We start from the raw sequence: 13213 nt of genomic DNA, 5'->3' as shown, positions 1-13213 counted from the left end.
AAAGTTTCTCAAAAACAGAAATTGCAAGATTCCTGAACTCTGGTGGCATTTTAGGCCTAGCTCAAAAGGCACTGTTTTAAAAAGCTTTCTTTGAAGGACTTCCTAACCCATATTATCTTCAGATTCTGGCTTTCTTGTTATAGAAGGTTCTCAGCTTGCTAGGCGGGGGAGAGTGGCTGGTGTTGTGTCCAGCAGAATGCTTCATTTGGAGCTTTGTCTCCGAGGGCCAGGAAAGGTAGGCCAATCAGAGATAAACTTATATCTATTTCTTTTGGAAAGTGAGCTTCAGAAGGGAGGTCAGCTCAGACTAATGAATTCATCAAAGAGAGGGGAAAGTGGTTGTATTGTAATGTGCTCAGTGTATTTCTACTGATCTTTACAATATAGCATTATTTATAGCAGAGAATGGTCATGGGGAGTACCAAGTAAAGCTCTATATGTGTGGCATGTAATGTGTATGTGCCTCTGTCTTAAAAATAGACTGATAATGAGAAAAGTTTTCATTACATCTACTAGTGTATTATCATTGACATTTATAAATGTCGTTGTGTTACCCTCTGTTGAAACTGGCGCTTTCAATTTTTTATGTATCATCCTGCATGACACCAAATATTTTGGTTATTTTTATCATTTCTTCTCCATTAATATAGCTAAATTTAGAGTAATATTTTCATAATGTTGGCACTTCCCCACATGTACTGCATATATGTATGGGCTGGATGTTGTGGAAGGAGTAAGTGAGTAAGAAGCTCAGAACATGAGTTAAACATATTTCATTTAAACCGGTGAATATAACAGACTTGCTTGTTTTCTCCCAAAGCAAACAATAATAATAATGATTAATAATTTGACTAATTTGCACCGACAAATCTCAACTTCTTTTGACGTAAATAGTAGAACCTTAGGGAGATACATTCCCTTCCATGCAGATCATTGATTTCATTCACTGCAGCATTGTGCATCTCTTGCCATTCAGGTGAAAAATGTAAATAAGCATTGCATAAGTGACTTCAAAATAAGGTCTTAAACTCCTCTTCCGTGAATGCTGACCTAACTTCTCTGACCCTTTTGAATTTAAGAGCTTTAAATCCCCATTTAATTTGGATTGCCTTTGGCTGGTGCCCTGCCATTTGTAATGCACATTTTATAATAGCAGAAAACACATTGGACTGAATTCTCCACTGTTTTAGACTAGATTTCTGCTGGTGTGTCTCCAGTGAAGTTGGCAGAGATGCAACAGCATAAATCTGGCTCAGTGCTGTGGAGAATCAGGCACTAGAGTCTTCCAAATGTGGCTTTGCTGATTTCTCATACAATCTGAAATTGCTTCCTGTGTTTCATGTCCAAGATTCATCTATCCCAGGACTGAGTTGGCTTTTCCCTATGTCAAATATTTTCATCCAGTGTCCCAGATAGGTCTTCTTTTTCAGGTTTTGTAGCACATGGCCAGGGAGGCTGAGGATCAGGGCCGGCTCTAGGCACCATCAAACCAAGCACATGCTTGGGGCGGCACTTTTCAAGGGGTGGCATTCTGTGCCCCCCACACACACACCCCTTTTATTTTTGTTTGTTTTGGCAGCTTTCTGCTTGGGGCGGCAAAAAACCTAGAGCTAGCCCTGCTGAGGATATATTTCCATTTTTTATGTTCCAATACTTAAGTCTGTATTCAGCCTCCACATAGGAACAAACTGCCACCACAGGAACGTAGAAAGTTCTTCAGTCTCACCTGGCCGTACATTTGGTCAGATACTACAGCTGTCCTTTTCTCCCAAGCTAGTTTGAATAGTTAACCACCAAAATACTCTTTTTCAGTGACTACTATTTCACGTTCTACTTTTAAGCTATTTAGAGCACCTTATTTTCTACCTGTTGGATGGGACTACTTATTTCCACTTACACAGTGATTTCAGTGTGACATAATTTTTGTTCAGTTAGTGCTTGGAGCTTTACAAAGGGACCTTGGTCCATGACTAGGGCTCCTAATTACTGATGCAAGAAAATGTACAGCACAGGAATTTTATAGAAAAGGGACACTGTAGGTAATAGCAAATGGGTGCCCATTACAGATGGCTTACTTTAAACTGCACACACAATTTTTCAGTTTGCAGCTTACTATGTTGTTAAAAACTTTAGCCTTTGCCTGAAGATGAACATTCAGTGTTTGAAATTTATAAATAAAATATAATTTAATAGCTGTACCTCCCAGTCAAAGCTGCTCCTATCTATTTATTTTATAAGTAGCCTCTTAAGGCACCCATGACTAGGATGCCTGAGCTCCTTTCACTGATCCACTGTATCAATTTTATATTATGTAATGTTTGGTGAATGGAAATTGCTGTCTGTGAAATACAGTAGCTCCTCACTTAACATTGTAGTTATGTTCCTGAAAAATGCGACTTTAAATGAAATGATGTGAAGCGAATCCAATTTCCCCATAAGAATGAATGTAAATGGTGGGGTTAGGTTCCAGGGAAATTGTTTTTTGCCAGACAAAAGGCATTATATACATTTTAAACAATTTTAAACAAGCAATTTAATACTACAATCATCAGTGTAGCAAGACAGCAAGGCAGGGCCTCTGCTGTGCACCACCTGCAGCTTCTTTGCAGGCAGCTGGTAGCCTCGCAAACACTTTGTGTAGAGTCCTATTCCCGAGCAGGGCCATTGGGCCATAAAGCAACAGTGAATGGCTGGGTATGGGGGATTAGTGTGCACATGTTGTGTGTTTACAAACATACAGCACAGTCCTATAGTTGAGAGGTGCCCCCGCCTTACCCCACACAGGCACAGCCCACTGGCACTGGAGACAGTGAGGCAGGCAAGGAGGCTGAAGGTGCTGTAGGCTAGGAGAAGCACGTTGAGCAGCAGCAGTGGCAGCTTCCCCTACTCTGCAAGCACCAGAAGCGGGGGACTCAACCCTCGGCCCGCCCACTCCACCCCTTCCCCCAAACCCCCACCCTTAACCCGCCTCTTCTCCCCCCCTTCCCCCTTTACTCCACATGCCATGTCCTTGCTCTTCCCCCCTTCCTCCTGCCCACAGCAATCAGCTGGCTTGCACATTCAGGAGGGAGGGGGGAGGAGTGAGGACACGGTATGCAGGCTCCACCTCCCTCCCCAAGGACTCCGCGTGCAGCAATCAGCTGGTTTGTGGCATTTGGGAGGGAGGGGGAGCCTGTGCTCCAAGTCCTTGCCCCTCCCCACCCCCCTCCAAAACACCACAAGCTAGCTGATTGCCACGGGCAGGAGGCTGAGGGAAGAGGGGGAAGGTGCTGATCCCCAGGGTCTGCTGGTGGGCAGGGGAGGGGATGTAGGGAAGCTAATAGGGGAGCTGCCAGCTGTGGACAAAGCAGGCAGCCAAAGGATGTTATAGCGAAGCGTTGCACAATTTTAAATGGAGCATGTTCTGTAATTGAGCAGGGATGTAAGATCGAAACAACATTAAGCGAGAGGACGTTAAGTGGGGAGTTACTATAGTGTCACTATGGAGTAAATTCTAAGGACCTGCAGCTTTTTCTTTATCATTATTTCCAACAAATGAAGAATAATTAAAATTTCTGGTCTCTGATCACAGAGCAAACAGTAAGATCCTTATACTTTGAATTCAGACAAATTGATGATGCTTGTTGAACTGTGTCTAGTTGTGTCAAAACAGGATCTGTAGCAGCTATTTAGAAACATGGCTCTAAATTACGTTATTAATTTTGGATAAAGATGAGCTCACTTAATTGAATAAGGAATAGAATCATCTAGCAAGTAGAAAAAAAGCTGATTGGCAATATACTATACCTGTATTCATGAAAAGCCAGCTGTGCATTGTTGTTGCAAACAAAGCTGCCTTAATGATAAAACAAAATAAGGAAAATAGTGTACTTCAACATGAGTACACTCACCCGAATTGTTTCTATTTATGACTGAATCCTTCTGATCTCTTTATAAAGCCAACTACTAGAAGTCGACTTAATTACAACTGAACCTAGTTCTCTAATCCCTTGGAAGGAATATTCAATTAGGTCAATAGGTCCTAGTAGAGCTTTTCTAGAATGTCTTGTCTCTCTATATAATCCATTAATGGGGATTTTACCATTGACTTCAGCGGGAGCAGGTCCTAAATTTGCTAGTTTATACATGTAGGGACAAATATTGCTCTATTTAACTCATCCAAGTAGTTCCGTTCAGTGATCTGTATTGTGTGGGTGAGAGCACTGTAGCTGTCAATACATAGCTCCATACCGAACTAGTGCCTTTTTGCATATGTCTTTGCTTTCTTTTTCATTAGTTTGTTTGCCTTAGCACCTATTGCACATTTGTACACACACACAGCATGCTCTGTTCATGAGAGGCTCATAGAGTGGACTAGTAACAGTGTTGCAGATCAGGATGGAGTGCAGATGAACTGTGTAAAAAAGCTTGCACTGCCCTTGTTTTCACTGTGTTGAGCTCAAGTCAATTCTCCATTATAAAATTCACTACTCTGCAGTATTAACAAGTGCTAACTTGTCCTGGCCCTTTGTAGAAGGATGCATTTCAGCAATAGTCCTTTGCTTTCGTGAGCATCATATTCATCTATGATTTTTTCCCTAAAGGTCTGTTTTGTGTTTACTTTTCACTGTTGCAATGGAAATGTATTTGTAATTTTCTCTCCAAAAATATATTCATATATTTCAAAATTAAAGGATGTTTTTTAAAATCTCATTATAAAAACAAAAGAATTGTATGCTTTCTGCATTACAGGTTGTTAAGCATTAATTTATTTCTGCTTTCCTAACAAATTCCCTGATTTTCTATTTTGCTTCCATTTTTTTTTTTTTTTTTTTTTTGCTTCTTGCTATTTGCTTGCAAAACAAATAAACAGGCAAACCTGGTAAGTAGTGCTTTTCACCAACTTTGACATATTGCTCTTTTTTTTTTTTTTGCTTTTATTCTTTGTATTTGCCTCATCCCCATTAAATAATGCAAATGTTAACTGAGATTGAAAATTGGTTTGAAAGATATTGGGTGATACCTTTCTTTCGCTAGTATCTGTTTTTCTCTGGCTCTTTCAATAAAAATATCACTTCTAAGTATAAAGGAGGATTTTCTTATTTGTGAATTGTGGACAGCATGTTCAAGTGATGTTCGCCATTTTAATTAAGGAATTATATAAGCTTGTATATAAATATTTATTTATAATTATCTAACTAGGATGTTGCTGGCAGTTTATTAGCTGCACAGTACTACTGCTCAGGGAAGTCACTGAAGTTAAGTAATGGAAAATATCTATTAGGTCTTCCAGTCTCACCCCAGGAAATGTTGGATTAGTTTCCATAGTGTATATTCACATTTCATCCAACCCTTTTTAAAATGCCCCAGGCAATGGGGCTTTCAACGTTTCCCTTAGGACACTGTTCTTAAGTTTCCTAGAGCTCACAGTCAGGAAGCTTTGTCCTGATAGTCTACATTTTCCTTATCATTTTATCCTTGTACCACCTAAATAATTCCTCTCCTTCTTTGGGATCTAAGTTTGGGACCTGGCCAGATGTTGGCATGAAGGCATGACAGGGACAGCATGCAAGACATGAGGCAGATGAAGTGAACACTAAATGTCACTCTTCTAATCTCCACTGGCCAGCTGAAGAGAGTGATGGTGGTGATCAGCTTTGGTGGGAGCTGGTCCAGCCCTTCTTGATATAGGGCAGCTGCCAAGATTCCAGGAGGTGGAGGGAAAGGAACTTCCTTTATGAATGTGAAGAGGTGTGTGGTGAATTCTTTACAGTGCAGATTGCCGTAGAGACAGAAGGAGAAGGAAGTCACTGAAATATCGTAGGGATTAGTGTGATTGCTGACATTGAAAAAAGGCAAAATTTTGGGTTTTTGAGTTGCCACTTAAGTGTATGGTAAAGGATTGATCCTGCAACAGTTCCACACATATGGACCCTTATTCTTGCATGGAATCACAAGGAGGTGAGATTTTGTGCAGGAGAATGGGCCTGTACCTGCAGATCTGTTTCAGGATCAGGCCCTTAAGTGGCATGTGATCCTTAAAAAAACAAAACAGAAATAAAAACTAATATTATGATGGGACTTCAGCAGAAGACCCCTGAGAAGACTGGGAAAAGAAATGAGGGATGAAAAATGGAAATGGTTCTCCCTTTATTCCCTTGTGTCTGTAGATATTCACAGCATTTCTTTTAGAGATCACAGTTGAAATAAGTACGTAGAATTTCTTAACAATGATTTCTAAAATTTTATTAAAGGGAAACTCTGCAAAGTGACATGGTATTGTGGGGTTCAGTGTTTCTCAATGGTTTCTCCTTATCTGATGCGTACAGTTTACAAGTGAAAGAATGTTATTCTAATTCCCACACCAGCTCATTCACCATGAGAACCACTCTGGTTTTGCATCTCATACATCACCCGTAACAAAAACAAATCTGCAGGCCAAATTATGCCCTCAGCCACACTTGTGTAATGCCAGTACTATCAGTGAGTTTGCACAAATTTACTGATTGGAACTTTGAAAACCATTTTCAGTTGATGGACCAGATGGAAAACCAGCTCACTTTCTCTCAACTGCATTGGATCAGCAGGACTAACAAAATAAGCAGTAGAAACCTCTGAATACCCAGGAGGAAAGATGATCCGAGTATGAGAGTGCCATTTCTATGTTGTCACGTTTCCGAGTTGAACTGCACTTCAAAAAGTTTATTTCAAACTACAGCCTCAATTCAAATTAAAAATGGAACTCTTTGCCATGTTTGCAAACACAATAGGGCTAAATGGCTTGTATAAAAAACACTTCGGAAAGTTGCAAGAGAACTTGTTACCTCATCTAAACTTCCATAACAGACTTAAGAAAACAGTATACAATTATCTTTCACAGTTGTGTTTTCTTTACAATGTGTAACTATTCAGAATGCACTCTGAAATATGGAACATTGGAATCGTAGCTTGTGGTATGAAAAATGAAGCATTTTAAGAAACAGAATATCAGAGCTTCCTGTCTATATTTGCAAAGAGGTGCCAGTTTATCTCTTGAGTCCTCACTTGAAGAAAAGAGTGGTGGAATATTTTGTATAGAATCAGGCTCTTCCTTGACTTCATTCCTGGTTTTGAAGTTACAGAGATGAGAAGATCAAAAAGGATGCCATTGTATTTGACTCCTATGTTTATCATACAGATAACTTAGAAAATATAAATCTGGTGCCAAGTTTCCTGACTTGCATTGGCTACAATACACAGCAAAATCATATTTCAGTTCTACATAAACTGAAGGCCTGTTTTCTCAAGAGTAATTAAATGAAGCCAGGAGTTTGTATTAGATTAATCACTATGCCAGGAGGCATGAAGATTGAGCATTACAAATAGTGCATGCCACATATCAATATAGTGCAGAAATTTAACTTATTTACGGTTAGCTCCTCTTTGGTGCAAAAAGGGAGAATCCAACCTCTCTTTCTTTAATGTGAACAACTGAGTTCAAAGTTTATATAAATCATCAGTGTCAAGATCTGATCACATTTGTTTCTCACATCAAAAGTAAAATTTATAACTAGAGAAATTACACTGAGCATAGGATTATGCCTCTGTATAATGCCTTTTCTGGATTGAATACAAACACTTAACTATTAATACAAGCTACACAGCAGAGTATCATAAAAACTACAGGTGATAGTCATTCAGTGTTCTTAACCCATTCCATACTCTTGCTTTTATTGCAGAGGATGAACAGAGAGAGAAATCTGTCTCCCATCATACTGTCCAGCAGCTAATTGTGGAGAAGGAACAAGCTTTGGCAGACCTGAACTCTGTGGAGAAATCTCTGGCAGACCTTTTTAGGAGATATGAAAAAATGAAAGAGGTTCTGGAGGGATTTCGGAAAGTAAGTCAAAGTTTTAACTCTCCTCCTTCCAAAAAACTAGAGAAACTCTCTTATAGGTATATACAAACATTGCTTACCTTTAGCTACTGTCATTGTTTTGAGTCATTTGTCCAAGTTACAAATTGACATTAGATTGTAATGGGGGGGAGGGGGAGAGAGGAGGAGATGTATGTATGTATGTATGTGTTTATGCTTGATTATGAGGGAATAGCTCCAGAAGTATTAGAGTATTATAAAAGAACAACTTCATACATGCTACACAGCAAATGCAATATATATTGTGTTAATGGTGATTTGAATTATCTGTTTATTAAGAGATGGCTCATGCATAACTAGCGTTGTTGGAATTCCGCCTGTAAGCTCTTCTGATTGAGGGCCATGTCTTATAAGTTTGTACAGGGCTTCGGGCAGTGGGGCTCCCTACCCTGTAAAACAAATAATTTCACTCAAGTACAACATACGAAGTGCAGTATTGTAACTTTTTGGATCATAAAATACTGCCTCAGATGACTTGTGCGTGTAGCCATATATTGCTACAGGAGTTTAAATCCTGTAATTTCACCAGCACAGACTGAAAACTGTCACCTTGTTTGTTGATATGCCATTGACACTTCAATCTGCTCATTTCAGAATGAAGAAGTGTTAAAGAAATGTGCACAGGAGTATTTATCACGAGTAAAGAAAGAGGAGCAGAGGTACCAAGCCCTCAAAGTTCATGCTGAAGAAAAACTGGACAGGTAATTGTTTGAGTGTTTACCCTTTCAGGTGTTTAGATTACAGGAACATCCTCAATAGACAGGCCTAATATTTTATGACTTGCAGCACTGTATGCCTGTATTTTACTTGACGGAGTTCATGTTCATATGTGATGGAGAGGGCCTGGACTAATAAATCGCCAGTAGTTCTTCTTCTTTTTTTTTCTGTGGGGGAGGGGGACAAATCCATGGTGACAAGTGAGCACTAATACCAACACTATATTAACTGATCACAGAGAACAAAGCAAAGCCATTTGGTTAATGATAATGGTGCTCTATGAAATGGACTACATGAAGGGCCTCCTCCTAAGACAGACAGCTTCCGAGGGTTTCTTTGCTAGTTTGGTAAGATCAAGTAAGTGTTTCTAGCGCCCACTTATGTTTAAGTCTTATGATAATTATCTGAACTAAGACACACAAGAGATATTTCCACTAGAACAGTTAACTCAGGATTAAACTGTTGATAAAAAGAGTTTCACAGTCTCTATTCAAGGCAGGCCCGGAGTAAGGAGATAGAACTATCTTATTATCTTAGTCAAAGGTGGCTGTAAAGTTTCAAGGGCACATTCAAAGTGGTGCCCAGCAACTGCCCAACCACATTCATCCGCCACATCTATTTTAGCTGTCGTTAGCCTTAGTCCTCCCCTTTGCAAGAATTAACATTCACCAGAGAAACCTGTATTTCTATAGAGCCAATGCTGAAATTGCACAAGTCCGAGGCAAGGCTCAACAAGAACAAGCAGCATATCAGGCCAGTCTCCGTAAAGAGCAGCTGAAAGTGGATGCATTGGAAAGAACACTGGAACAAAAGGTAATTTAAGAATTTCTGTACTAAAACTCAGTTACAGTGATGCAGTTTGCCAGCATCAGTTGCTCTAGGTCAGCGGTTCTCAAACTTTTGTACTGATGATCCCTTTCACACAGCAAGCCTCTGAGTGCAACACCGCCTTATAAATTAAAAAAATGTTTTTATATATTTAACACCATTATAAATGCTGGAGGCAAAGCAGGGTTTGGGGTGGAGGCTGACAGCTCGCAACCCCCCACGTAATAACCTCGCAATCCCTGAGGGGTCCCAACCCCCAGTTTGAGAACCCCTGCTCTAGCTAATGCAGTTAACCTGTCTGAACAAATTTAGAATCACAAAATGACCCACGATGATGATGATGATGATGATGATAATTTGAAGGCTAAATCGAAGAAGAAAATTTTCGTGTATCATACATACTTCATTATAAAATGCATTGTGTTATATGCTGGGTTACAAATTGTATATTTTCCTGTTAGACTTTGATTAAGCTATATCTGTTTCCTTTTCACTAAAAGGTTTTTTAATGCACAGAAATTGTGGTTAATTCTGTAGAATGTTAATTTTTTTATTTGTTTGTCAATTACTTTGTTTTTAAATCATGTACTTGCACCAGCTTTTATCCTTTTTTTAAGTCACGCATATTTATTGGGATTTACAGAACCAGTAGTGTCACAGTTATTCGCCGTCTGTCAGTTAGGACCCCAACCTACTTTTCAGAGCAGAACCATGCTTTGGCAGTGTTGCCAGACCATATGGGGAGGGGGAGGTAATAGAGGCCGAGGGCTGATCTACACTACCATGGTAAATCAATCTAAGTTACGCTTCTTCAGTTATGTGAATAACATAACTGAAGTCGACATAGTCAGATCAGCTTACCATGGTGCCTACACTGCGCTGTGTCGATGGGAGACACTCTCCCGCGGACTTCCCTTACGCTTCTCAGGGAAGTGGTGTATACAAATCGATATGAGAGCACTCTCCCGTCAATTTAGCGTGTCTTCACCAGACCTGCTAAATTGACACTGTTGCATTGATCGCAGTACTATCCATTTCTATCTTTCTTTTCTTATTAGTGGGGAAAAGATTTTTTTCCTAAAATCACATAATAATAAATGCAAAAGATGCCTTATGTTTATATTTGTTTAAATGTTTATATTTTAAAAGATATTTTTGCACTATTAATTTGTTTTGTTTGTTTTTTAGAATAAAGAGATAGAAGAATTAACAAAGATTTGTGATGAACTGATTGCCAAAATGGGGAAAAGCTAACTTTTAACCAAATTTCTGGACTTCAACATTGAGTGCAATATGACCTTTGGCACACTGATGTCCATATATTGATGTGGACAGGTTGTATTTTCACTTTTTCGTATGCACTACTGTATTTTCTTTCTAAATAAAGTTGATTTAATTGTATGCAGTACTAAGATGACTATCAGAATTTCTTGCTATCGTTTGCATTTTCATAGTATATTTCATAGCAAGTTGATCTCAAAGTTCCTGTATCAGGGAGATGGTCAAGTTCTCTAGTAAATTACAAGTTGCTGATCCTAGCCTTCCCTTCGTACATGAGTTCCCATGTTGGATATCTTTTGGATTTAATATAAACATGTATTACTTGCATGGGGACTCTTGCCTTAAGGAGTGTAAACTTGATCTGCATTTGCTGATTTGTAAAATAAAATTAAAAATGAAAAAAAATGCATGTCTCGTAAATAAAATTCTCTATTGTAAATAAATTTTTTCGTTGAAACTTGGAAATAAGCATGATTTTATTTACTTGGTGCTTTCTCTACATGTAATGCCAGAAACGTGGTAAGGGGAAATGCCATTTCTGCTCAAGTAATACACATATGAGTAACTTAACTCACATGAGCAGTGCCATTGTATTTAATGGGACTGCTCACAAGAGTAAAGTTACTCAGGTACATAAGTATTTGCAGAGTTGGGCCCTGTAGACGTGTACACATAGCCTTAATCCTACAAGGTGCTGAGCACTCTGATCCTGACTCAGCAAAGCACCTTTGCAGGTGTGTAATGGGACTACTCATATGAGTAACATGTTGCAGGATCTATTTTTATGAGATGGCTTCTATTAAGTATATTTAGGGTAAGTAGTGAATACATTTTCTTCCTGATATTACTTTAAGAATTTGCCATATGGAAATGGACAAGTACATCTGGTCAGAAGTATAACCAGAATAAGCTAGATAAGTAGCATTCTGCACACCTCTTCATCCTCTAAGTCATCCTCTATAGAGGATTAGGTATGTAAGACAAGCATTAGGATTTTAATGACAGACAAACTGCTTTCTTTGTCTAATGGTGCATCTCTTGGATATCCATGATGAAGACAATCTTCAGCCTGGTTCTTCTCAGCTTGCTTTTTGTAATCAAAAGTAAGTAATTTCAGCTAATTCTGTTTATAGTCTCTGATATCAGACACATGCAAAGAGTTCAGCATCTTTGTCATTAATCTTTGCCAGTCTTGATTTTCCGTTGGTTTTGTATGCTATCAAATTAGTTTGTTAATGTGGATAACAGAGCCGAATTTTATCTAACATAATTATTGTAAAATACAATCTTTCTTCTAATAGATTTTTAATACATGTTTCCCAGTGGACAGCGAGAGCACCTGCTTGTGTTTGCAAGTTTTAATTCAGTTGTTTAAAGTGCTTATCAAATTGATGCTTACCTTTAAAACTACCGCACAGTTTATCTTTGGATTAGTACTGGGAGGAATGAATCATAATATTTCAAATGAATTAGATACTTTAGGAGAAAATTAGCCCTTAGTTAGTATCATTATTTAGTATCATCGTGACAGGTAGGTGTTTATAGATCTCAGGTGTGTATTCTATTCACAGTACTGTAAACTGAAGAAGACAGTGATGAAAAAATACGTTATACTTCCAGTTTGTTTTAGTGGAATCTGTTTCCTAACTGTACAAAAAGGTGTGATGCCAATTACAGTACATTAAATAATCTTAGATATCTCATTATGTGCAAAATACCAAAACCAAAGCAATGTATGCATTGTATGTCTTTAAAAGCTATCTTGAGATCCAAATCTGACAAATAAAACTTGATTGGATTTTGAAAAATCCTTAGACACATTGTAAGTTAAAAGTTCAGTGTAACTAAATTAGCCGTTTTCAGTGTTTGCTTCAGATAGAAATAAAACCAAGAAATTGAACAGTTGCTTTTAAAATATCTTAACAAGTTCAGGAGCAATACCTATGTAAAGTAATTTTTCTTAATGACAGGTGAAGCACTGCAATGTTATACTTGTGTAGGTTCTAGTGATGAAGAATGTAACAGACAAGGAACTCAGCAATGTCCAGGGCTCTCAGATGCATGTGCAGTCATAAGAGGACAAGCAAGTAAGTAGCTGCAAAATTGTAACCAAAAAGTATCAAATGTATTAATTTCTGTCAAGAGATACCTGTGAGAATTAAATTACCAATTTGGTAGAAGAGGCTAGTCGTGAGATGATGAGAAAATATAGGTAGTTAAACATATGCTCTTTTTTTAAAAGTTCTGTTAATAAATCTTAACTCTTATCGTGTATGGATTAGCAGAAATGTGACAAATAGTAATATAGGTAGCCATTAAATTCTTCTTATTAATGCTCTATAATAATGCACCATGTAGATGTGCATTATTGTAGATGAAATAAAATAACAAGTGTTCGAATTAATTAATTTATGCTTATAAACTCAGACTTATAAAAATGCCATAGCATCAAAATGATTGCTTCTTATGATGCTCATCTCTTCATTACCTTTG

General features: G+C 38.2%; 1 protein-coding gene across 3 annotated transcripts in view; it reads left to right on the top strand.

The window, feature by feature from the left end:
- The window catches only part of TACC2 (transforming acidic coiled-coil containing protein 2), a 182828-nt gene extending 171668 nt beyond the window's left edge, over positions 1-11160 (top strand). The window contains exons 20-23 of one of the 3 annotated variants that reach the window (XM_084634856.1): positions 7698-7858; positions 8489-8595; positions 9304-9424; positions 10628-11160. In XM_084634856.1, coding sequence (XP_084490982.1) covers positions 7698-7858; positions 8489-8595; positions 9304-9424; positions 10628-10693 — 455 coding nt within the window. In that variant the 3' untranslated portion in view covers positions 10694-11160. The remainder of the gene's footprint in view (positions 1-7697; positions 7859-8488; positions 8596-9303; positions 9425-10627) is intronic. The other 2 variants (XM_084634857.1, XM_084634858.1) reach the window with 2 other exon arrangements.
- The last annotated feature ends 2053 nt before the right edge of the window (positions 11161-13213 follow it).

This window comes from Lepidochelys olivacea (genome assembly GCF_965140295.1).
Source record: "Lepidochelys olivacea isolate rLepOli2 genome assembly, chromosome: 7".
NCBI lineage: Eukaryota > Metazoa > Chordata > Testudines > Cheloniidae > Lepidochelys > Lepidochelys olivacea.
The sequence above is the reverse complement of the archived record's forward strand: the minus strand, read 5'-3'. Positions and strand labels throughout refer to the sequence as shown.